The sequence below is a fragment of the Phoenix dactylifera genome, chromosome 8 (genome assembly GCF_009389715.1).
Source record: "Phoenix dactylifera cultivar Barhee BC4 chromosome 8, palm_55x_up_171113_PBpolish2nd_filt_p, whole genome shotgun sequence".
In the NCBI taxonomy this organism is placed as follows: Eukaryota; Viridiplantae; Streptophyta; class Magnoliopsida; order Arecales; family Arecaceae; genus Phoenix; species Phoenix dactylifera.
In genome coordinates, this window is record NC_052399.1 from 22,259,190 (window position 1) to 22,285,391 (window position 26,202).

Sequence of the window (26,202 nt, forward strand, 5' to 3'; positions counted from 1 at the left end):
AACAAGGCCGCTGATTGGGTCGCTACCTTCGTTGCCCGACACTCCGAAGAGTTTCTTTGGACATTTGTAGCAGATGTTCCATTTCTTTTGAATATTTTGCTTTCTTCTAATTTTGGCTGACTGTACTCATGATAGAGTAATTTAAATTGCCGTTTAAAAAAAAAAAAAGCGCTCTCCATCCTCGGCCTCTCTCTTCCTTTTCTATTCTCCTTCTTCTAGAACCGTTTCGGTTCGCTGCCTACATGGGCCAGGATGCCCCGAACCGAGCAGTCCGGGATGGTTATGCTGGCCTTTAGCTCTACAGACCAGCATAATCTCTGTGAGTTTGAGAGCATTCCCCAACCTCCTCTCAACCAATCTTAAACATTGGTTAGAACGCATGTTCCCATGGTCAAACGTAGTAATCCTCCAGAGAAAACGGGGACCGGATGTAATTAGCGTGCAGCGGAAGAGGAAGGCGAAAGAAAGGAACGCCGGACGGAATATTATGTTGCCACCCCCAAAACCCCAGCTCTTCCCTCGCAAGCCCCGCAACAAAGGTCGCAACCATCCCGGAGAAAGAGCGAGTCAGCGATCGATTTATCGAGAGAGGAATAACAAGCACTCACTCTGGACTTCTTTTGCGTGCAGGAGGGAAGTCGAAGAAGAAGGCCAAGATCACCCTCCCCCCTTCCTCCGATCCCATCCCTTCTCCCACTCCTCCGCCCCCGCCTCCTCCGACGCCGCCGCCTCCCCCTCCGCCTCCCTTCCTGTTTCGCACCTATCCTTCGCCTTCCTCGACTTCTTCCACCCCTCTTCCTCCCCCCTCGATGCCCAGGAAGCGCTTCCTTCGTCGTATCATGCCGCTCCTCCTCGTGGGCTCGGGAGGTCAGTCATCTGCTTCGCTCTTCTCGCAGTTCTTTATATTGACTGTGTTTGTTCTGCAATCCCAGATATCTAAAGAATCTTGATAGCAGAGCACGCACGCGTTGCTCTTTCTTCCTCTTATCAGCTCTCTAAAGAACTCAAAAATATGGTTAATTGATGATCTCTTTGAACAAAAAAAAATCATTTTTTTGGAGGATTTGGTGGCTTCTTGGGTTTAGCGCTGTGGAAAGAAAAGCATGAGTCTATTAAAAGATAGGTCAATCAAGGGGAAAATTGAACACTGGAAGGCCCTGAAAGATGATATGACCGATGAAATTCCAGTGCAAGTCCCAATCTTCTAGTTCTCTCACCAGTAGCTCTCATAGACATACGTGCAAACACCACATAGTCGTTCCTTCGGTTCACTTCGCATTTGTTTGTTGAGGTCTGTTTTGCTTAATTGTGCTGTTCGAGACCGCTTAGCCATGAAAGGGTGAAGTTATCAGGAAGGAAAAAGAAAAGGACTCCTGAATAAGTCGCATAGCAATTATCTATGAGCTTTTGGGTTTTCTTAAACTATGATGTCTTTGACTGTCTATGATTTCTTCAGGAGGCTGACATATTGCAAACTGAAAACATGACAACTGTAACAACCACTTTGCAGGAAAGCATGTCTCTTAATGATCAGGACCATCACCATAATACTCTTGTTGATGGAATTTGCAAGAATTTATATCGTTTTTTTTTTTACCTTGAGATTAAAAGATTATACTAAAAATACCTGCTTGTATCAGTATGTGCAAAATAGAGGTGACTTGAATGACAATGTTAGGCGGTGTCGGTTTTCCAAATAAGTGGATTTCTTGGATGGGATGCATCATTACAGTTGTCAATCTTGTGTCTATTCGGGCTTTTCTTCAGTCAAGACTTGGGGATGATTATCCAGTTTATATTAGTAGTTGGGCATTGAGCACGTTTTAGAGTTATGCATGAACTGCCATATGTGGATAATTGCTGCAGACAACTCCTTTGAAAGTGCCATTTACTAGTAGATGGTATTTATAATGCATGGAGTCAAAGTGAAACAATATTTGATGGATGGATGTGATCCAATCGACTGATGATGCTTTTGGGATTGAGTATTTGGACTCTGTAGAGAGAGAGAGAGAGAGAGAGAGAGAGAGAGAGTAGTTGGCTTTATGTAAGACTCTAAAACTATATGTAATGAAAATTTTGGGACAAATGTCGGGGGTGACTTTTAGAAGCCCTTTAGTTCGTATTATAGAAGGATTTTATGTGTTGATAATACTCTTTCCTGAATGCATTTCTAGTTGAAGTCGTATTTCTATATCATTTTTTTCCCTAGATACAAGGAAACCATATGAAAAATTAGTATAATCTACCTCCACCTTCAGTAGGCTATATGCCTTGGTACCTAATTTAGTTTCACTCATTTTTTAGTCCCAAATTTAATAACCATTCTCTTTTGACAGATTTTATGTTCAGGGATCTGTTGAATTATGTCCTCATACTAGATGATGCATGCAAATCTCATAATATATTCTTGTTTTTATGGTTAGGAGTTGTTTTCGGTTCGTCTGGGTGTGCAGAAATCTATTGGTAGTTTTTGCATTAAGGCTTTGTACCGAGATGAGATTTTTGTGCTGTTCATGCATGCCTTTATCTGAGAATACTAGCTTATGGTATCTGCTAGAGATGCACATTCAAACAAGAACTTTTAAGTACATTTACATAGTAGACAACTATGCATGGAAGCTAATATTCTAGCAAGTCAATGCTGCAGCATTTCTGACAATTCAGAGGTCATTCAATTATAAGTTGTCCTTGTGCCATTGCAACATGCAATGATCTGCTTTTGTTGGGAGACAACAGATTTTAAGAAAATAGTTATGTCCATGCATGATAATAGTTATTCTGTTTTTCTTCTAACTAATGATCCTTTAATTGCAGCTTATGCACTAATGAGGAACTCAGAGAAAGAATTAGCTGTGAAGGATGAAAAGCTGGGCTAGAGGTTTCTTCTGTTCCAGTTGAGAGTTCAGAGGTTACAGTTCCTGAGTAAACTTCCATCAGACCTATTTCTTCACCTGTAAAGATTCTTCTTTCATCATACGGGGACCAGTATTGGCTCTTCATATGGTTTTAATAAGAGAAGAGGATGATCAAGGCTGGTAGCCTGTTAAAGAAGACATAATGTAGTTGGGCACATTTGTCCAAAGATTTTGAGTAAGAAACTAAACTTATAGAGTTTTTCTGTAATTCTATTCTTGGGTTCGGTATGAATGTGGTTTACATTAACATAACTTGTAGGTGCCTGGCAGATAAATGCAGCGCCAGCAAATGCCTCTTTGGATTGAATTCTGAAGATCTGCCATTTTGGATACATTTGCAGAATTCTGTTTTTCTTTGCCATGAGGAATAGGTTTAGTTCTGCCTCTTTCTTGAATAATGGCAGAAATGCATATTATAACTGCACTGATGGAATGGCATGCAATATCCAACTAACAAGGTTAGTTGTCCATTGCTTGAAAATTTTGAAGGAGACAAACTGAAAGAATGTGATTCCAAGTGAAACCAAAGTTTAGACAATAACCTATTTGGTTAAGAGTTGATAGTTTGCCTTTTCAAACCAATATTGCTAGTATGGAAACAGTTTGATGCATTGGTTAGTCCGATGTAACTTTGAGCCTGATATAACCTAAGCTAAATACCCTGGACCAGGTTCTTTCTTTCTCTCAACTAGCATTAACTAGTTAAGTTAGCGGTGCGTCCTTGTACAAAGCAACTTCAGTGATGTGCCTGCAATAAAATCTAGAAGGCCAGTTGGTAGGTAAAAATTTATTTTATTGGTCATGGAATTTACACTTATGCAAGTAAATACTTTCTCCAGACTTGAGAAAAGTCTAGATAGAAGGAAGAAATTTAGGAATGAATATGAGCAACTATGGTTATCTCTTGTAGAAGAAACCAAAGAGACATATTGAGGCTAAATGCATAATTAGCAGTTGAAGTGATGAAAGGATGAGGTTTGGTCCTTGTTCTTCACTGGAACTTTTGTGACCTCAGTCAATTGAATGGAGGTGCCATGCTTTCACTAGCCATCTTTTGAGGTTTCTGTAAATTGGAGATTATTGGCTTTATCTATGGAATTCCTTTTAGACTCGCACCATGGGATGTATCACAGCCTCTAGAACTACCACCAAACACCCTTCGCTTCAGGACTATGTATACTGGTTTGGTTTTTTGTGTTGTTGTAGTTAATCTTACATGCACATGAACTAAGAATATAGAATATCTGCTGAAACCAATGGACATGAAATTGTTTCATTTTCTAACATCTTTTCAGAGGGAATCCAACTTATAGCTGTGGAATCTGTTCATTTTGTTGGATGTCTAATTCAGTATGCGGCATAAATTTTTACTCACCGGATCAGATCATCAAATATTTAGAACCCTTCAGCAAAAGTTACAGAGATTTCTGGTTAATTTGACATGGTTGAATCTTGAAAGAGTTATATACCTCTCATTTCTGTTATTAGTTCATCTATGAAGAGACAGAGCAATGGGGACATAATATCAGTTTCATGAGTCTAACAAGAATTAACATTGACTCGAAACACGTGTTTTTTTAATACTATTTTGGATAGATATTGTATGGTTTAGAAAGGCCATCTTTTAATCTAGATGTGTTAATCGAATATTAATGTGTATTGAACAAAATTAGGACAAGAAATATTAGTCTTTAGAAGAAGCTGTTGGCAATAATATAAATGAGCGGAAGACATACACCTTATCTTTCTTAAGGAATGGGTTTCTTGTATGGGTTTAGAATCTGAGCAACTTGGAACCCCAGAAATTCCTCAAACTAAGGACCTTAGGCTTAGTCATGGCTGTTAGGTAGGCTATCAGTACTTTGGAAATTGTCATGATTTGTTTTTCCAAGTTACTTTGGCTGCCACTGCCACTGCTGTAAACTCGGGTGGAGGTATTCCTGAAAGGAACTCAGCAACCAGGAAAATTATACTGTACAGGAGAAAATTCTGTTGGTCGCTAGGAGAGGAGGGAGTTATGGTTAATGATGCAGGAGATTGAACTTGAAATTTAAAACGTTTTGTTCGCAATTAGTATATATATATATATATATATATCTGTAACCATAAGTGATCCGTTTCTCTCTTCAGAAAACAATGTTCTCTTTGCCAATTAGTTAGGAATCTGACAGAACCTTTTGTTTTCAGGGGAAAAAATTGGCAACTATGACGATGGATGGATGCACCACAATTTCTTTTAAGCAAAACGATAGGAATCTGAAGGACCCCCGGGTACATCGTAGTCCCGTTTTTAAGTTTATCTTGCTCGTTATTTTAGGCTTCATTGTCTCCTTGGTCTTACCCGTGGTTACAAGATGCGAATAGAATTGCAGCTATTGTTTGTGACCACCACAGCCGGTTTCCTGCCGCTACCAATTTGTCTTGAATAGAATCGTATTTGTTGTTTTGCGAAGTACTTCACTGGGGTCACAAGGGGCACAAAAAGAGAGAGGAGAGGGGGTGGGGAAGTGAGGTATATAACGTGACATTAATTTTTTTGATTTTAATGTAACTTTCTTGATTTCTTATCTAATCTTAAGTTTCTTGATATTTCTTCCCAAAGATATTTCCCTCTTCACTTGGCTAATCTCTTTTCTGTTTTATCTATGTTGGTCCAAAAATTATAGATCTCTTTTGACTATCATTTTGGAATTGATAACAATATTAAACATAACAAACAGGTAAATTATATATGAAGTAAAAATTGGTGTACCTAAGGATTTAAACCTAATTAGATCGACTCAAAACTTAAACTTTTAATGAAGAGATCAATAATATATACCAACTCTTGATATATTTTATCTATGTTCCCTTTTGGATGGACTTTTCTTTTCTTCTCAATTTCAAAATCGAGAATAAAATATTTAAATTAAAAATCTACATCGATCATGACTTATACTATTAAAAATATTTAAAAATTAAATATTATATATTTTATTAATTTTTACATGTAGATAAAAAATTAGATGATGTTGATTGAAAATTAAAAAAATTTAATTTTTCAATCGTAGCATATTTAGGTTTTCACCAACTTGATGTTTCTAAGTATCTTTAGAAATAAAAGTCACCATCAACCGAATGAATTTTCGATGGGATGTCCTATTGTTCACGTTGGAGTTGAAAGAAGTGAAATTCTTCTTTACCGTAAAATTTTTATATTTCCAAAATAAATAGACTGGAGAGGGTACATCTACTCTTTTTTGGATTGGAAGGGAGGCTGAGAGCCACCCAGAACTTGAGAGTACGTCCACTCGATAATTATTTTGTCAATGATACCCCAAGATGTTGACTGATATATTCTCTGGTTTCTGTGCAATATGTATAAAGTTCCGGGATTCAAAGACTGATCCTAGGAAGGTCCATCTATCCAGCCCAGTGGGTGCTCCGGGGACTAATGAGCCCGGCCTCTGCCCTAGCTAAGGCCTGGAAATAGACTCGGGGGTGTCTTTGTCACGCCCCGAATTTGGTTCATGACACGGCCATGTTATTGCCAAGTAAAGCATACAATAACACGCAGCCACTTTAAAACTTTAAATTGTAAACAACTATATTCATGAAAGTCATTAGATGTTCATGTATTAAAATTCATACAAAACTTCTAAAAACAATATCAACATTCAACATTTGTCTTTCCCATAACCCTGGAGCATGTTACGCTCCTTGTTCCTAGCATCTTCTATTCATCTGTAAAGACATAAATAAAATGGTGTAAGCTATAAAAGTTCAGTAAGTAAACAAGCATAATCTTATCGGATCAAGCATAATGTTTTGTATGCTAATGCAATATTTGAAGAACAGACAATTGTAATAAAGAAAGCATTTTCTATAATCAAACCAGTCATAAAAACTATACATGCCATTTCATAAATATGATCATGCATCATAAAACTTTTGCCATTATTCCATGCTTTGAAATCCGTACTCTCAGATGGTAGTGTAGCTATGGCCGCTCTTATTCCCACGGCAAGGCCTTTACCACTGCAGGGTCATCTTCCAGTTACTATTACCCACTGGCGGGGGTCGTAAAGCCAAGTTACTTTTACCCACTGGCGGGGGTCTTATGCCTAGTTACTGTTACCCACTGGCGGGGGTCATACATAGCGATCTGAGAGTTCTTAAAACATATCATGCTTTCATAAATTTTCTTTCATAGAAACATTGGAAAATGAATAATGGCATCATACTAAATAGAGTTCATGATCATGCTGAAAACTCTGATTTTCGTGCAACTTCTATATCATCATAAATTTATATACATAATACGATATTCATGATGAATGTCATTTAATTAAAATCATGCAACTACTACTAACACATGCTTGATCCTAATTTTGTAGAACATACATAATCATATACAATTTCGTAATCACAAGTATTTGATAACTCATAAGATTATATCAGGGTTACTTACCTTAGTTCGTCCACCAACCTTAGGTTTGAGTGCCAATTCTTCAATTACCTAGCAACATCATTAAATTACTTGTTAATTACACATTCGACTTCATTTAATTACTATCTTTCTTAATAGCCTAATTCAATTTCTGGTTCAGGCCCATGGCCCAATTCAATTTCTGGTTCAAGCCTGATTTAGCTTCTGGTTCAGGTCTGGGCCCATTTGTATTCAGGCCCGACTTTTAATTAGATTCTGGATCAGGCCCTTGGCCTGATTCAATTACTGGGCCCATTTGTACTCAGGCCCAGAAACACAATTAGTTAATTAAATCTTATCAATTCTAATTAATTTAAAGGGGGCCTAAACTTAAACTATATTCCATTTACTCCCTATATTAAAACTTGAACTCTTCAGGCCCAGTTAGTTCTGGTTTTAAGAACATTGGGCTTGGATCAGGGCCCAGCCCGGCCTCAGGCTCCTAAAGCCAAGTTTATTTGAAGCCCACTCCGGAATCAGGCCCACAGCCTTTTTTTTTTCTTTTCTTTTCCTTTTTTTCTTTCTTTTTCTTCTCTTCTCCCTTCCCGAAGCTTCCTCCCTCTTCTTTCTTTTCTTCTTCTCTTCTCTTTCTTTCTTCTTTCCTTTTCCATCCCGATCCCCTCCTCCTCTTCTCCTCTTTCCCCCCACGAAGCTAGGGGTGAGCTCGGAAGGGCTCGAGATGAGGCCGGCCCGAAGCCGGCGGCGCTGCAGCCAACCGGCTGCACTGGCGGCGGCCGTGGTTCCACCTGCGGTGCCTACGGCGGCTGAGATCTCTCCTCCTCCACCTCCGGTCGGGGAGATGGGCATGGCCACCCGTCGAGGAGCGGCAAAACCGGCCGAAGCCGGTGGTGCACGCACAGTGCACGGCCGACACCCGCTGTCGGTCCGATGGCCTCCACGGTGGCCCGAGCCGGTAGCGTCCACGGCCAGTAGGGAGATCCCCTTTGGCTCTCCTTCTCCGATCCTCTCCAGCCAACACCGGTTCCACCTATGGAAATCCGATCGGTCCGAGCCGAGGACTCTTCCGTGCATCAGAGGTAAGTATTCATTTAGGGTTTAGCTCTAGGGTTTAATGGGAAGAGGAAAATCGCAGTCGAGTGGAAGGGGGAAAGGCTAATTCGGCCTAGGCCGTCCATGGCCTTCGATCGACCGATCCAACATTGGATGACGGTCGCTCACAGTGAGATCTTCCCCTTCTTTCCTCTGTTAATCCTTTCCTAGCTAGGTTAAATCTAGCTTAACAGCATGTAAATGGAGGAGTTAGAAGTTTACCTAGCTCCGAGAAGCCGTGAAGTGTTCCCGGCGAGCTGCTATGTCTGCTCTGGCAGTGTAGTGCGGCGTCGAACTGGCGATCCTTCCTCCTCCGGCGCCACTGCTCCCGATCCAGCTCCTTGCACAGAGGAAAAGAGTGAGGAAGGTAAGGATGGATGATGGAGTCCTCTGTGACTCCATGGGCTTTTATAGCCCTCCATCAACCTCGGAGGGGTGGGGGACCGCGGCTGTTAGGCAGTTTAACTGCCTCAACAGCTGCGGTTCTCCACCGCCGCCCTGTCAAGGCGGAAGCTGCGGGTTCGAGCCCCGTCAGTCCCGAACTAGGCAAGGAAATTTTGAGTCATGGATACAGGACCCTTTACATGTAAGACTGAATGTCTGAGTGGGACCTTTCCTCGTGAATTGCCTTCTTCGAGGCATGATCAGGGGCGGGATTTCACTCTTCAATGGTACGGTACCAGCACGGGCCCTTACTCCCGAAACCACCAGATGGACCGCCGACTTTGGTCCAAGCCGGTCCATCTGGTCTGGGGTTTACAGTCTTCTTCTCCGGCTCCAACATCAGGATGTTGTCTGACAGAGGCGGCGTCTGCTCCTTGCTCGAAGAGGTTGTAGAAAGCTCCGTCTAAGCACCAGGGGTGTGTCCCGGGGTTGCTCTCCACTAAGGCGGAAGGGAGCGTGGTCTTGGTGGTGGTGGGGGTGGCAACAGAGTCGCCTGTCTAAGCGCCAAGGATGTATTCCGGTGTTGCTCTCCACTAAGGCGGAAGGGAGCATGGTCTCGGTGGTGGTGGAGGTGGCAACAGAGTCGGCCCGTCTAAGCGCCAGGGGTGTACGCCACAATTGTGTTGAGGGTGATGGCGGTTGCAAACTCGAGGAGTGGGCCAGCCCAAGATGACGAGCGGGAGCTTGGGAAGGGAAGTCCGAGTGCAGTGGAGGAGGGTCCTTCTGTGTTGAAGATCCTAGTTTGGATTGCAGGGTGGTAAGCCCTCCTTCTCCTCTACCTTCAAAAGATTGATTCAAGTGCATGACCTAGAGATTTGTTTTCTATGTGAGATGCGGCTATCTAGGAGAAGCCTTCTTTGGATCCAATGTCGGCTTACGACGAATTAGAGTTTCTATGCCATTGAATTCTAAGGTCTAGTGGGAGGGATTATTGCTTTATGAAAGCTGGGTATGGCTATTGTGGATGTCTTCTACAATTGTACTTTCCGACTTTGGTTGCCGGTGACTTCTAACTGCCTCCAAGGGCTCGGGAGAAGAAGGGTGACAAGGGCTACACGGACAAACTCGAAATTAGGGAATTCCATGACATTATTGGGGCCAATGGGTTGGTTGATCTTTGCTTATCTAGTTCGAGGTTTACTTTGTACAACAATTAATTTGGCAGTGCTAGAGTTTGGGAGAGGATTGACAGGGCTCTAGCCACAGCGAGTTGGATCCAACAATTTTCCACTTACCAAGTTCATAATCTTCCTCAAATTGCCTTTGATCATTGTCCATTATTGATTAGTACTGCCTCCGACCCCAATCACCACAACATGTTCCGCTTCGAGAAGTTATGGATATCCTACCTGCAGTCTTGGGACAGTGCTCGTGGTGCCTGGGGGGTTCTGGTGCAGAGGATGCTATGCGGAGGGTTTCCAATAAATTGGAGCTCACCAAGCGGAGGTTGCAGTGATGGAACTGAGAGGTGGTGGGCAATATCTTCAAGTGCCTGGACGAGGTGGAAGCATCTATTAATGTCCTTTAGGGGAGAGAGGATAGTGTTTGTCTATGGATGAGCTAGTTGATCTTCGAGGAAAGCTTTCTATGCATCACTCCTTACTGCGGCAGCACGAAGTCTTCTAGCGGCAGAAGTCGAGGATTCAGTGGTTTAGGATGGGGATAGGAATATCAGGTTTTTCCATCAGTCGACTGTCATCAGAAGACAGAGGAATCTCGTTCGATCCTTGAGAAATGACACTGGGCAGAGAGTGGAGGAAGGAGTGATCAAACAGGTGATGTTCGACTTTTTCAGATCCAGGTGGACCGGGGATCGAAGTCGAAAAGTTGTCTTCAATCATGTCCTTTTTCAATGTGGTAGAGCTAAGTGGGCGTAGAGATTGACCGATATCCTGCCGAGGGTTCATCGCACGATGATCTCAACTGATGTTTTCCTCCATAGGTTGAGGAGGTGGCCAGTCACACCTCACTCCAGACCTGGGGCGATCATGGCTGCTTATGTTGCTTATTATATTTGGATGATTAGGAACGCCCAAATCTTCAGAGAGAGCAGTTTACCGCCTAGGCTAGTCTTGGAGCGGGCTCGAGTGCAGACTCCTTAGATCATCCATGTAGGTCCTTTTGAAGAGCCTTTGACAGCTCAGGACATTTGAGACTCTACTTAAACTTTTGTAGCGTCTCGGACAATGTTTATTAGTTGGGAGCCCCCACTTACAAGTTTTGTCAAGGTCAACTTCAATGGATGCATGATGGATGGTGGCAAGAGGGGTGGTACGAAATTTGTGATCAAAAACTTGTGATGACAAGCCTAACACTAGAGTGGTGGTTGCTAGAGGGAGCCCAATATTAGACATCTCGGTCCCTGGGGAGGAGTTGAGGGCAGCCTAGGCTAGCCTTGCGCATACTCGGCATGTGTTGAGAGCCAACACCATTTTGCTGGAGCGACTTGGCCACATTGGTCGGCTGGATCCAGGGGCATACTATGGAAGTTCAGCACCACCCCCAGCTTCGGGACATTTGGAGCTTGGTTAGTAAGAGCATCTTCTTCGGGGCAAGGCATAAGATACAGGGAGGCGAACGGAGCTGCGGACTAGATGACTTCTTTCGTGGTGGATCACTCAGGTGGGGTCTTCTAAACGTACGGGTGAGGTGAAGCTGCCGAGGGCACTGCGTGACCTATTGCTTTCTAATTTTTTTGAATGTATTCATACGAAATTACTATGAATCGACCGTTGGAGCAAAAAAATAAATAAATCAAAGCCTACTTAGAGATAGAGATAGAGATAGAAATAGAGAGAGAGAGAGAGAGAGAGAGAGAGAGAGAGAGAGAGAGAGAGAGAGAATGGGGCCATGATCCCTGGATATGCATGCGTCCTTTTTAAAGCTGGACTGTTGGACATACTCGATCATGAAGCCCTCCAGCTTGTACATTTGATAATGAATTTTTTGCACTCTTTCTCTCTCTCTCTCTCTCCTCTCTTCTTCCTCTAAGCTGACGAGTGATGCACACACCCCATACGTATGGACTTTAGCGATCGCACAAACTTAATGCGGCCTCTCGAATCACGGGAACGTTATCTAAGGAACTTGAAGCTGGCGATATGTTCATCGGTCTACGTCAATGCAAGCTTGCCATAAGCTTTCCACGTCTCCATTTGATTTATTGGATATTTATCTCCTGCAATTTAGCTGGCCGAGTAACAAATATCTCCAGGGTCTCATTAGTTACTTTGCCATGGGCTGCCTGTTTGTTTGGAAGTGGTAACTTCGAATGAGTTGAACAATGGTCTTCAAGCAGTTAAATTGCTAGTACACTGGCATTTTTGGCCTCTGTGGGATCACGAGAGCTGCAGCTCGCCTAATTTGGCTTGTATGGATGGAAGCATGTGGTTTTGTGGGAGAAAGGGGGGTCCCTTGAAAGAAGATTGGGCAAGGTTGGGTGCTGAGGCTATTGGCGGAGAAATTATTAGATGGATCAAATCCGGTGGACCACTCCAAATTACGGGGCACATGTACATGTACAGCGAATAATAGAATGAATTCTCACCCTTGCTTTGATCTTGAATTGTGCAAATAGAAGATCGGAATAACGTGGCGAGTGATTATTGGAGTGGTCCACCTATTTTTATATAATAATAAAAACTATCCTAGAGGGCCATCTTGTCAAAATCCCTTCGTGCGAGCCTTTTTTTCCAAATCTTTACAGAATTCCTAATTGAGTTCTTGGAATGGACTGCGAGGTTGCAGGTAGAGATATTTCTTTTATCAATCTCTTTTATGCTTTGTGGCGTCTTATCGTCTAGTCACGTGAACGCCTTCTAAGGCCCTTCTCTTTCTCTTTTTGTGCTTTCACTTCCTTTCTTTTCCTTATAAAAGGAATCTAGACCCCATCCCACCCTGGCTTATTAATCCTAGATACTAGTTACTCAATAGTTAGCCTTTTAACACCTTCCTCTAGTCCCCTCATCCATTCCCTACCCATATCTATAGCCTTGCTCTCTCTCTCTCTCTCTCTCTCTCTCTCTCTCTCACCATGTCTCTATTCTTTATGAACCAATTTTCTCCTATCCCTCTGGCAGAGGGAGATCAAGATCAGAGCCACCTTACTCCGTTCACTCTAGCAAGTGCCCCTTCTTCATGCTCATGTCCCATTCTCTTGAACACTTCACAAGAACGAGGAGGAAACAATGGAGATCATCACCTTCTGCAGCAAGAGGTAATTAGGAATTTCCGTATCCAATATTAAAATTCATGTGATATGGTCTATTCAATATAATTCATGTGTGATCTAGTCTATCTGATAAACTAGTGAAAAGTGCAATGACTTTTGATTAGTCTATAATTTTTCCATCTCCTTTTCCATTGACAGCCCAAGGAGCATCTGTTCATCAGTAAATCAAGCGATCGCCAGGTCACATTTCCAACCGACTGCAACAATAACAACAATACCAACGAGGAATTTTCTCATGATCGATGCGTTAGTCAGGAAGATCTGCATGGCCCCAGTAACTGGATGTCTTCCAAGATGCGGTTTATGAGGAAGATGATGAATTCCGATCATGTCAGCAAACCAAGAAGAAACATGCAAGCACTTCAAGATCAAGTTCGGGCTAACCAAGACAGAAGCACAAGCAGCAGCAGCAGCAGCAGCAGCTATTCTCCGAGTGGTATCATCAGAGTGTGCTCGGACTGCAACACCACAAAGACCCCTTTGTGGAGGAGTGGTCCTCGCGGTCCTAAGGTATCCACCTCCCTCTCCTCCCATTGGTCAATCTAGCTATCTTTATCTCCAATTCTTTTTCTGTTTTTTTTTTCTTTCTTTCTTTTGACATAACATCCAGTTTCTTGCTGTACCGCATGGTGCAGTCTCTTTGTAATGCCTGTGGAATAAGGCAAAGGAAGGCGCGACGAGCCATGGATACAGCAGCTGCAAGTGGAGGAATAATCCCTAGAGAAGCACCCAGTAAGATGAGAAAAGAGAAGAACTCAGATGTTGATCGCACCTTACCATTCAAGAAACGGTGCAAGATCGCCACCACCGCCACTGCTACTCAAAAGAATCTATGTTTTGATGATGTTCTGATAAGTTTAGGTAATAGTTCGGCGGTCCACCGAGTCTTCCCACAGGATGAGAGGGATGCAGCGCTCCTGCTGATGGCTCTATCTTGGGGCATCATTTGCAGTTGATCATTGGCTTATCTTCTTTTTGTTTTCTTCTTTTCCCATCAAGTAATTTTTCTTGCTCTAGTGGGATCAGCGTGTACGTGCTTGTGGAATAAGAATAGGATGCCGCAAAGACTGTAAGTTTATGAAAAGCAAAATTTTCCACCAAGCTTGATGGCTAATATATATATATATATATATATATATATATATATATGTATATATATATATATAATATATATATATATATATATATGTATATATATATATGTATATATGTATATATATATATATGTATATATATATGTATATATATATGTATATATATATGTATATATATATGTATATATATATATGTATATATATATATATATATATATATAAAATATGTATATATATATTTGCTGCGAGAGGGGATCGGAGGAGGGGGTCCGTGAAGCATTGAGGTAGCATTTGATGTTTACTTCTTCAATTTTATATCATATCAGGCTTCTCTACTTGATTCATTATCGTTAGTATTACTTTGACTTATTATAATTTATTTTTGATACATATCTTAATATCTTTCAGAGAGTGTATACTTAAACGAAGCAGAATTGAGGAAAGATTCATGTAGCTGATCCCAATTAGTTTAGGATTAAAATTTTATGGAGTTGAATTGTGTTGAATGTAATTTGCTTGTACTTTTTTTTTTCGGAAAAGGAAAAAAAATATCCTAAACATTATGGCTTTCTATAGTAGCTAATGATGAAGGCGTTTGAGGCACTGGAAGCCCAGGTATATCATTTCATAGTTCTAGCGTACCATTCTTAATTTATACTATTAAATAAGGCACGGAATGATGTACATTAGGTACTATTCTATATAACCAACAAAGCTCAGGCCCACTGACGACAGAAGTTAGTATCTGTATGAGAGCTCGTCAACATATGCCCAGAATCAAATGATGGGTTTAACTATAATATAATCACTATATCAACATTATACTGCAATCCATTGCTGTCATGAAACTTTAATCAAGCCTAAAACTTTTTATTGTGACAAAACCAAGCTCATTGTTGGTAAATTTTAGATGTTTGAATGCTCCAGGCTAGACTGCACTCTCTGTACCTTCTGGTAAGAGCACTGGGCCACTGGCATCCAAAATTTGGGTGCCATGATCTGGTCTAATACTCTGGATGGTTAATTATATAAATCTTGGACTAACGAAATTTAGTGAACCAATATCTCGATTTTATTTTCAGCCATGACGTGTAATTAACTGGAAAATTGTTTCTCCAAGCCTAACACGTCCTTATCAGGGGAAAATTGATGAAACAATTCGTCGAGGTGTTTCAAGTACCTGATTGATACTAACCTAGTTATACACTAGGATGAAATTCGTCGGTGTTCTAATCTGGTTTTGTCTAGAGATGGTGTAAATATATGTTAAATATCGGGTATGGGAGTCGTGGTGCTAAATTTTTATATCTTCATATTTCTCAAATAGAATTGTAGCCTTAGCTACAAGTAATTAGTTGTTAGCCATATCTTTATTATTACACGCTCCCTCGCAAGCCCTAAAACTTATGTTGGTCATAGAAGGGGCAAATCGACTTTTGTTCATATTTTAGGTGTTGCTCACCCTTAAATTTTTGAAGCCTCATAACTTTGTATAACAATCACCTAAGGGTCATTTGTACGCCTTTATTATATCAATCTCCAGCATGCACAGTGATAAGCCTCACTTTGCATTGATGATCCGTTGACACAATTACAATTTCAAACCAAGGTAATATATTTCCAAAATGAAGAAACCTCGAGTTCGAGCCGAATACCTGCAATTGCTTCTTTACCACTTCTTCTGACATGCGAATAACTAACTAATTGCTAGAATCGCATAAACTTGGAAATGGGGAATTGATAACCTATCTATGGATCTTGTGGCATACTCTACAAGATTAGTAAAAATTAATTTCAGATAGTTTTCCAAATTTACGGCAGATGCAAAGTGATGATGTAAGGGCCATCGTAGCCATAAATTTCTCATGATCAATATAATACCAAGAAAGCTTTGATTGGCTTAGCATGATGTACAAATATGTAGTTTGTCCAAGAAGGTAACTCCAAGGAAGATAGCGAATGAACCAAAAGCGAACACCATCAGAGGGAGGCCCAAGTAGCTGTAGATGTCTCGTGTCCCTATCAGTAAGTTCTCGATAACATTTCTCTCTTTTCCAGCCAATGGAACGGCGATCGAGCTCAAGCGTAGGCTCTGGAAGCAGATACCAAGTGCATGGTAGTAGGAATGACACGAGGCGTTCGGAAATCCAGCATAGAATTTAATCAAGGTTTATCCAGCCAATCAACTTTTTGCCGTATACTTCCAATTTATCTCATATCTTACATGCAAATAGCCGGCTCTTAGCATAGCAAGGAAGATAATGTTCGATTATTTAGATGGTCAGGTGAACATGTGGAGGTCTCAAAACCACAAATAGCAAGGATGAGAGCCATTTCGCTGTCACACACAGAGAGTAGCTACAAAAAGTTCTTGAAAGCTAGCCCGAGCTACGTACTTCAAATTAAATATGAAGTCTATGACCGAACGGCATCTAGCTTAGACTAGTTCTGGATCACCCTTGTGCACGTAGCCAGCACCTTGATCCTATATAAGGCCTAAAATGAGAGGCTAACAAGCTTGCTAAGCTTTTTTGCTTGTCTGCATTGGCCCATGAAGATGATATATATTTCCTTCCTTAATTCAAGAACTCCAAAGAAGACTGGTCCTTTTTTTTTTTTTTTTTTTGTCGTCGCAACCTTTGACAATCGAGCATTATGATACGCATCGTTCATGACCGAACGGAGAATCTAGTCTGGATGTCAAGGACAGCATATCAACAGTTGATTGGTCCCCTTAGAAGACCTTGATGTGTTCAAAGCTGTCCTACGTTGTATACACACATTAACTGCCATCCCTTATTGAAGCTTTAAAACGTATTGTCTAGAATATCATTCCTTTTTTCTTTTTTTTTTCCTTTTCTCTTTTTGGTTGAGGGATGGGGGATATATATAAATTCATAGGAAAGATGGAATTACTACTATATATAGGTGTCAAACACTTGAGAAACTTGTCTCAAGAGTTGAACGTAGAACTACTCTAGAATGCAATTAGCCTTGGTTCCTATAGCATTATCATATCAGTAGTCTAAATGTGCATCAAGGAACAAGAAGGGATATTACGAACCACGAAAATGCCCATAAAACATTTTTTAAAACATCGAGCATGGGTGTTCGACCATAAGCTTACATGAAATATAACTCAACTGATTAATATTTGGCTGAGAAAAGAAAGAAGAAAGGAAATGACGAACAGCAGGATTCGGGAGAACTAGTTCCATTATTTATATACTTTGCTTCTTTTTTCAAAAGAAGAGAACATCTATTTCTCTAGTCTCCAAAATCAATAACGGATCATCCAATATGGAATGGAAACATTATCGGTTGAATTATTCTTACTGTCGAGTTTACTTAGAATAACTTTAGCAGAGACCCTCTCTAATTTGGGGGTGAAGTGGCACGTATGAGATCCACATGTTGCATGCTGCGCTGCTCATGTACCATGTGGGGCATGACCATTGTATCATGCATGGATGGCCATGATTGATCAAACCGCCCTCTCCAGTCCAATGTCGAACTGAAGTGGATATGAATTCACCACATTCAGTTTTCATCAAAAAAAGAAAAAGGCAAAAAAAGAGAATCCATTACATATAGTGGGTTTGGGACCTGCTTTGCAGCCTCAAGGCAAGCCCAGGTCCAAAAGCTATGCTCTCTAGTCCCCAGACTCTGGGTCAAGTTCTTTTCAGATCTTCATCGATGATCTTAAAGATGATAGAAACTGTACGGAAAAAGGGAGGAAAAGATGCATTGCGTCACTGAAGAGAGATAGATGCCTCTGAGGTTGACAAAGACTAAGCAATCATAGCCATTATGCTAGGATACTAACAGCTCAGGGAATTTGCTGTCCCAAGAAATCGATCGCAAAGGCAAGGGAATCCCCTAATAAAGAGACTTAAATGAAAGCCATAAATCCGCTCCAACTTCCCAAGCCCAAGACCTTGTTGTTGCACAGATTTATGGACTCCATCCAACTTCGTCCCATGCCATTTGGCTGGTCAGAATATATTATTTAAATTTTTTTATTTTATATAAATATCTAAAATCTATCGATGAAAACTAAATATATATCTGTACAGATTTTCACATGTCCTAATATTCTAATGAATCCGTACTACTGTATTCTTTAGTTCACATAAGCTATGGGCTAGATTGATTCTGATACTATTTGTAACAACTTAGGATCTCATCCAGGATGGCTAACTAAAATGTATTATTTGGATTTCTTAATTCTGTATAAGTATCTAAGATCTATCCAGCAAATAACTAATGTGGGACTAAACACACGCCTGCACGGATCCTCACGTTGTTATTGCAGGGATATATGGACTTTGTCCAAGTTCATCCCATGCCCCATTACATCATTATTTATGCCACCATCTCTTGCCCCCCTATTTACAAACAGTAACAAGGGCAGATACTGCCTGCTTAATAATATTACCATAGGACTTCTGGTAGCCATGGAGGGACGCACAAACACTATTAATCCTTACATTTGATAGCAACTAACCGAGAGTAATGGACTCCTGAGTCCTTGTCCGTTTGTCTCACTACTTGATTCTTTTCCCCTCTGCCTACACGTGCACTGCTCGTAGATCACAACCCATTCCATTATTTCCATGTCGTTCTTTTCCACAGTTCATGTCCAAAACCCCACCCCGGGACGTGTTTCCATCCTATATATCCATCCTCCTCCCAGAGAAAACTTAGCTACATACGGGGCCCCTTCCTGTACCCTCGTTCCTGTAACATGACGCACTAGTGATGGTTGGGCCAAGAGAGGCAGGCTGGATCTAACCAACGAGAATATCGATCTAAAGATCGATGCCAACCAATCCATCTCCAGATGCATGCTGCCTTTCTCTTCACATGATTGATAATTCCCTGAGGATATTCTCTATATCCCAAGATGTAGGGTAGATTTTTGTAAGAAAAAAGCGTCGTTAGGTCGATCGCAGGTTTTTATCAGCTATAAGCGGGCCTAGGCAAGGCGCTCTTTTTATCCCTGTAAATCTCCGTCACGAGCAATTCGATCGACAAATTTTAATTAATTTTTTAAATAAATATAATTTACAAATATATTTATTTAATTAGTTGCTCTCGAATGTAGGTTTGGTTGTCCGATCAAAGGAATATATTTGATTGGACAACCAAACATTCGATTTCGATCGGTTCTCTATAACTAAGGATACGAATGATTTGGACTAAATTATATTAGAAGATGCTTCCCTTTTGCTGCTCGAGCGTGCAGCTAGCCATTAGGTATCCCACTAAGATTTCTAGCTTAAAGTATGAGCAAATGGGTGTATCATTTAGTGCTAAACTGTTATGGCCAAATCCAAATCTCCCTGCTTCCTTAAACTAATGATAAAACTGCAGTTGACGCTCTGATTTGCCGATCGACCGGCTGCTTTCCATGCTGCAAGGAATAAAAAAAAAATCCCCAAGGGAAGGGCATGGGCATCCATCTTTTGGTGTCAGATCATTGATTAGAAAGAAAGGTGGGTGATAAATATTAGAGGGGGAGGGAATTGATATGGTCACATCACGTTTTGATATGCCACCTAACCTGTACTGCGTCTTTCTCTCCGTCCCGTCAGGGACTCCCTTTTCGACAGCGAAAGGTTACACGGGAGGGTTTACGGGTGGCCGTATCAAGGCACCATGGAGTAACGCAACTATGACAAAGAAAGCCAGATATGCGACAACATTCTCTGGTTTTTATATAATAGGTCGGAATGGATGTTTTATTTGCTGTCAGCTGGCTTGGGAGGTATCACCTAATTGCACTGCCATGGGCTACAAGGCCCTTCAATATAAATCCAGCGACAGGACACCAATATATGCTTAAAAATTAAGGAATGGGGCTGGAATTGTGGTTCTCAGGTTTTGTTTCCATCCAAGCTCAGTCTATTTAGATCAGCTGTTGCCCATTTATGTTGGTTTTAGCTTAAAACATATGGGTGATAAGTGGTTCATTATGGTCATCTCTGTGGGCATGTTTATGAGGGGGCATGTGTCCAATTAGGAGAATATATCTGAACGGCGTTCTTAATAGGCTATACAATGTGGTGTGGGGACAATATATCTGTTGAGATGGATACTTTTGGTTAGGTAATATCATAGAACAAGAGGACCACCAATGAGAGAATAATTAAGAGCTGTACTATATCGTTCATATATCACCAAGCAAAGCAAGAGAAAAACAACAAGGGGTTGGGAAAAGAAAGCTGTCTAGTGCGCTCGAAATATGTTGTTTTTTTGACTTTTTTTTTTTTTTTTGAATGTAGTCAAAGTAAAATTGTATGAATTATTCATTTCAATAAAGAAAACAAAAACAAAATGAATAGTGCATGTTTGTGCATGTGTGTGTGAGAGAGAGATGGGAAGGGAGGGGTGCCCTTAAGGAAAGTCTTTTTGTTGTGTGAAAGAAGGTTGTATTAGAGGATAGCTTATCTGGTATGTGGTGTGTGTTAGGGAGAGAGAAAGAGAGAGAGGGAGAGAGGGAGAGGGACAAAAGAGGCCGGTTTGCGATGATGATGGGAGGTGGGTTGGATTTTTCATTGAATGGACCTCACATGTGTGCACGAGGTGAGCAGCTGCGTTTGCTAGGGACTCTCAAGGACTGTGGCACGATACAATGATAGACGTGGGGACTATGCAACCATTAAATTGTGGGGACTGCCAAAAGCCCATTCAAATGCACCTTTGTACTTTAGCTTCTCGAACACCAAATTTCCACATTAACTCTTCCACCCTCTCCCTTCCATCTTCTCTCTCTCTTGTCTCTACATTCCTCATCGTCGTCATCACCATCCCCGTAGCAACATAACATACTAAAACGCCTTGGAGAAGCGTAGAAGGGATCAAATCCGTGCAAGATGGACAATTTGTTCGTGATCACTTGGGTGGCTACGATTATGATCGTGCTAGCAACTATCCTTTGCACGAGTTGGAACAAGCTGAGGTGGAGGAGGAGGAGGAGGAGGACGAGAAGAGCCCAGCTCCCTCGAGGGACTTTCGGGTGGCCCCTCGTCGGCGAGACCCTCGATTTCGTGTCCTGCGCCTACTCCCCTCGCCCGGAAAGCTTCATGGACAAGCGCCGGCTCCTGTGAGTTTGCTTCCTATCTATCTATCCTTCTTCCCCACTTCCAAATTCCAATATTCATCTTCCCCACCCCCCGCCCCTCCTGGGCCAACCGCCAATTCTTGTGTACATAAAAAGGCAGCCCGCCTTCTCGATCTTCGCTCGTTTTGTGATTTCATGTCGTCCGGTTTCGGTCATCTCATGATTGGAAAAATCTTCGGGCGCTGCTCCAATTTTGCCGAAATCTTCGCAGGTACGGGAAGGTGTTCAAATCGCACATCTTCGGGAGCCCCACGATCGTGTCGACCGACGCCGAGGTCAGCCGGTTCGTCCTCCAGAGCGACGCCAAGACCTTCGTGCCGTGGTACCCGAAATCCCTCACCGAATTGATGGGCAAGTCCTCCATCCTCTTGATCAATGGGAGCCTCCAAAAGAAGGTCCATGGCCTCATTGGCACCTTCTTCAAATCCCCGCACCTCAAGGCTCAGATCACCCGCGACATGCAGCGCTACGTGCTCGAAGCCATGAACCACTGGCAGGATGACCAGCTTATCCACATCCAAGATGAAAGCAAAAGGGTCAGTCCTCTCCTCCTCCCTCTTTTCTTCCCCTCACTAAGAATGAATGCACGCGTGTGGCACCACGCCGGAGGGGTCGGCACAAAGTGGGTGCATTCAATGAGCCTAGACTTGGGCATTGCTTCTGCGCCTACCTATTGTTATCATCATTAATTTGTGGGTCTCCTCCTCCATCTTTCTTCTCCGAGTAGAGTCTCCAGATAAAACTTTTCATTCAATCATCCATCATACGCCAATATCCTTCTCTCGATTATCAGAGTTTTTTTTATCTGTTAATAAGGTTGGTAGCTGGTTTAATTAGTTTCCTGGTTCCACATGCAGTTCTCTTTACACGTGTCAAACTCAAACAGGCATTATTTCCATGTCGCAGATTGTGTTCCAAATTCTAGTAAAAGGATTGATCGGCTTGGAACCAGGCGAGGAGATGAACTTTTTAAAGCAGCAATTCCGGGAATTTATTGCGGGTTTGATGTCTTTGCCTCTGAAGCTACCCGGGAGTAGGCTTTACAAATCACTACAGGCAAGTCTGGTATATATATATATACACACTACTTAAAATTAACGGGCACTTATGCACACATCGATTGAATTAATTATGTCATCATGCAGGCAAAGAAGAGGATGGTGATGCTGATAGAAAAGATCATCCAGGAGAAGAGGAACAACAGGAACGGGTGCACCCAAAGGGACGTCGTCGATGTTCTGATCAACGATGCCAGCGATCAATTAACCGATGATCTCATATCAGACAACATGATCGATTTAATGATACCAGCCGAGGACTCTGTGCCTGTTCTTGTAACGCTGGCGATCAAGTACCTCAGCGAATGCCCGCTTGCTCTCCAACATCTGGAGGTACACGTACCGCAGCACGCTCTCTTTATTTCTTCTTAGTCTTATCTTAGCGATTCGTTTAGCAGCAACAGGGGTTCCGGTAGACCCCACCACCCCAACTTAATTAATAGGTGAAGATTACAAGACGAGAATATATGAGTAGGTAGGAAGTAATGCACTTAGAGATGCCAATTTGGCTCATTCCCTCTGTTGCTGGCCTTTCTTTTATCTTCTTTCAATTCAGGGCATCTTCAAGTGGTATTTTATTCTATATGTCACTTATCATGAGGTAGTCTTCTTCTTCTACTGGGGAAAAGCATAGTTATTAATTAATAAACAGTTGTTGAACCTGTGTCATGTTTGAATTCTATAATTTAACTTCATGATTGAACTCGTGGTACGCACTGCATAAGAAATTAAAATATACGCACCTTCTTTAGTGATATACCACTGCATAAGTAGATTGCGCCGACAGGTTCAATCGGTAAAACGGATAATGAATATTATAAGAGTGGATCAAACTGAGTCCAAGTACGTAGTTGGAAAGCGAGAAATTTTTGAATAGAATTGTGGCACTAATTAACCTGGTGATTATCTCAGGAAGAGAACATGAACTTGAAGAAGCAAAAATCTGTGACCGGGGAAAACTTGCAGTGGACCGAGTACATGTCTCTGTCGTTCACTCAGGATGTAAGTATGGTATTTGGCATCTACGAGTGCAAGAAGTACATGAAAGCCATCTTTATTTTAGGCTGATCCGAGCTGATATTTGTACTGCTTAATTAATAGGTCATAACAGAGACTCTCCGAATGGGGAACATCATAAGCGGCATCATGCGCAAGGCAGTGAAAGATGTGGAGATAAAAGGGCATTTCATACCCGAGGGATGGTGCGTGTTGACGTATTTTAGATCGGTCCACCTCGACGAGAGCCTTTACAAGGAGGCCTACAAGTTCAATCCATGGAGGTGGAAGGTAAGGGAAAGGAAGGACAAATTTCATGCAGGACTACTCTAGATCTTCTTCTACTTGCTTATCCGAGTGCAATCCTTCTTCTTCTCCTCCTCTCTGAAACTCAAACAGGACAAGGACATGAGTACTTGTAGCTTTACTCCTTTTGGAGGTGGGCAGAGGCTGTGTCCCGGGCTTGATCTGGCCAGGCTGGAAGCTTCCATCTTTCTCCACCATTTGGTCACCGGCTTCACGTAAGGATGGCCACAAATATCTCCTCCACTCGTGTATACCACCTTGTGTATGGTACTACTGTATTGCATCTGATGTATGTTGTTCCTGCACGTGTTCATGGCATGTGTGTCCCACGCACCTGTTTAGGTCAAAGCTCACGTACACAACTCCCATACGGGGCAGCGCTGACCCACACGTGTGTACTAGATATGTGGATGGGCAGTATAAGCGACAAATTCGGCTGGTCGGGTCGGGCTTCACCGTGTCAGCTCGGTCACATGGCCTTGTGTACCGTCGCACTTTTGCCCTCGGTACACCTTCCTAGGGTCCGGGTTTGTGGTGGAATCAAAGCGTTCCAATTGGTGGATTGTGGTGCACGGCGGGCTTTGAAATCTGCGTCCTATCGACCCATGGGCAGCCTTATAACCCTGAATCTCGGATCTCCAAATCCGCCATGCATCACACCTTGAATTAAATCCACAAGACCGATTAATTTCTCTACCATATATAATTCTTTATCATCCATCAGCTTTATTATTATAGTAGGAAGATAAGATCAAGACACTGCATGCATGTATGGATTTATTTTTTTTTAAATTTTTCTTTTGTTTTATATGTTATCATCAGTGCATGATGGAGGAAGTTGATGAGTCATGCGACTTTGTGTGCCCACAGGTGGGTGGCCGAGCAGGACCACATAATTAACTTTCCCACCGTAAGGATGAAGGGAGGAATGCCTATCCGGGTGAGAAGGAAGATCAAGGAATCGCCCTTCCTCGGTTAACGTAAAAAAAAAAAGGTAGGGGGGGGCAGCAAAAGGTCCGTCAGTCTGCACACGTGCGGGCGCAGGCGAAAAAGCGGCACCAAAGGCTGTGATCTTTATCCCCGAGGGCGCTGCCTCTGCCATTGTCAATTGCAGGAGGGCCCCACCTAGAGGCCTCTCTGTAGACCTATACACAGTATAAAGATCCTGTATATATATATATATATATATATATATGAGAGTACACAGAGAAAGATTAGGATGGACCCATTGCCCATGTCACACAGTCTTAGGTTCACAAGCTCCAAGAAAAGAATCAAGTGAGAGCAGGGATGGGTTCTTTTGTTTTTTTCTTTGTTTATTTGGCGTTCCGGGTCAAGGGGTTCTGAGACTTTTTGACCAGGGAAAGCTGGTTTTGGGGCAGATTGGTTTTGGGGAGGGTATGCAGGGACTGGAGAAGGCTAAGCAAGCTATGGCTTTGGGAATTCCACCGGTTGGCTCTGCCCCAGTTTCAAGCTGCGAGTGGGAGAATGTGGAAGATGTGCACCGCATCCAACGAAAGAACTGATGAGAGAGAAGGCTAATCTTATCACCTTGGATGCTCTTGTATTCATTTCTCTTTAAAATATCTTTTCTGTTCTTGGTTCTGGCAGCTGTTTATAAATGCGGGAAGGGGTGGGTGGATCCCACTTTGAGGTGAAATATAAGATAAAAGAAGGCATGGGCAAGTGCTATTAGTAAATTGTAGTAAGATGTGATAGGGACCCTTTTATGGCAAAGCATATAGTAAATTTTTTTTTGCTCCAAATTTATTGAAAATTGCTTGATTATTCTCAACTTTAACTATTCATAGATTTTGTGTTTCTAGATGTTTCGTGACTTCAATAAATCAGTGATGCCATTTTTTTTTGCTCTTCCGTAGTTATTCTCATATTAATAGATAGAATAAATTTGCGATTACATGAATTTTTTTTATTTTTAATAGCTTCAGATTTTTTTTTTTTTTCAATTCCAAGTCTTTGGCACTAAACAAGTTTTATATTTTTCATGACTCCTCATTTTTTATTTGCTCGGAGATAATGATTCTTAAAAAAAGAAAAGATAAGGAACTTCAAATTCATAACGTAACCTCCTAAAAAAAACATTCTGTGCAATTAAAATATATAAATTATAGATAACTTTCCGGAATGCTAATTATGATTCTGAGACAACTTTGTTCTTGTGGTAATTTTCTCTATAGCTATTATAAATAAGATGTAGCAGAGACGAGTGACTTAGCCAAGTGGCCGGCACCCTCTTCCGTCCTCCGTGGAGGTCTGGGATCCAATCCACTTGAACGACTATGGATTTTAAAATAGTTTGGACTTTGTTTTTCTGTGGCTCGGGAGACAAATTGTGTGGATGTGGGGCCTATTCATTTTGTTTCTGTCTTCAGGATGGTCAGAGAGTATCCTAGGTAAGAATCTAGGGGAATTTTCCCCCTTTTTCTCTAAGCAAAACGGATTAAAAGAAAAAGAAAAGAAAAGTGCATCGCTTTGTCGCCCTTTCTTTTG

At 41.8% G+C, this 26,202-nt stretch overlaps 3 protein-coding genes and 1 long non-coding RNA gene across 10 annotated transcripts; all 4 read left to right on the plus strand.

Annotated features, from left to right (window-relative positions):
* The first annotated feature begins 229 nt into the window (after positions 1-229).
* Positions 230-5,634, plus strand: LOC103718649 (sulfated surface glycoprotein 185-like). Of its 5 annotated transcripts, XR_005513041.1 has the most exons (5): positions 231-539; positions 631-867; positions 2,818-3,093; positions 3,178-3,289; positions 5,106-5,634. XR_005513041.1 is itself a non-coding variant. In XM_008807568.4 (3 exons), exons 1-3 carry the CDS (start codon positions 380-382, stop codon positions 2,877-2,879), a joined length of 459 nt encoding a protein of 152 aa, XP_008805790.1. In that variant the 5' UTR covers positions 232-379; the 3' UTR covers positions 2,880-3,240. The 5 variants fall into 5 exon arrangements, 2 of the variants coding, with proteins under 2 accessions (XP_008805788.1, XP_008805790.1); XR_003387818.2 differs by lacking the exon at positions 3,178-3,289 and having other exon boundaries at positions 233-539; positions 5,106-5,613; XR_003387817.2 differs by lacking the exon at positions 5,106-5,634 and having other exon boundaries at positions 233-539; positions 3,178-5,086.
* Positions 5,635-12,716: 7,082 nt separating this feature from the next.
* On the plus strand, positions 12,717-14,212 carry LOC103700319 (protein CYTOKININ-RESPONSIVE GATA TRANSCRIPTION FACTOR 1-like). Its single transcript, XM_008782269.3, has 3 exons — positions 12,717-13,096; positions 13,250-13,621; positions 13,747-14,212. Exons 1-3 carry the CDS (start codon positions 12,914-12,916, stop codon positions 14,065-14,067), a joined length of 876 nt encoding a protein of 291 aa, XP_008780491.3. The 5' UTR covers positions 12,717-12,913; the 3' UTR covers positions 14,068-14,212.
* A 209-nt stretch (positions 14,213-14,421) lies between these two features.
* LOC120111632 lies at positions 14,422-14,776 on the plus strand. The gene is made up of 2 exons (XR_005513042.1): positions 14,422-14,489; positions 14,614-14,776. It is a non-coding gene; the product is annotated as an uncharacterized LOC120111632 (long non-coding RNA).
* Positions 14,777-20,898: 6,122 nt separating this feature from the next.
* LOC103718648 (cytochrome P450 90D2-like) lies at positions 20,899-25,492 on the plus strand. Of its 3 annotated transcripts, none has more exons than XM_026809092.2 (8): positions 20,899-21,313; positions 21,543-21,867; positions 22,238-22,396; positions 22,477-22,722; positions 23,302-23,391; positions 23,491-23,676; positions 23,785-23,953; positions 24,562-25,492. In XM_026809092.2, the coding sequence occupies exons 1-7, from the start codon at positions 21,084-21,086 to the stop codon at positions 23,908-23,910; spliced, it is 1,362 nt and encodes a 453-aa protein (XP_026664893.2). In that variant the 5' UTR covers positions 20,899-21,083; the 3' UTR covers positions 23,911-23,953; positions 24,562-25,492. The 3 variants fall into 3 exon arrangements, with proteins under 3 accessions (XP_026664893.2, XP_026664892.2, XP_008805787.2); XM_026809091.2 differs by having other exon boundaries at positions 23,785-23,906; XM_008807565.4 differs by having other exon boundaries at positions 20,900-21,313; positions 22,238-22,387; positions 23,785-23,906.
* Positions 25,493-26,202: the final 710 nt, after the last annotated feature.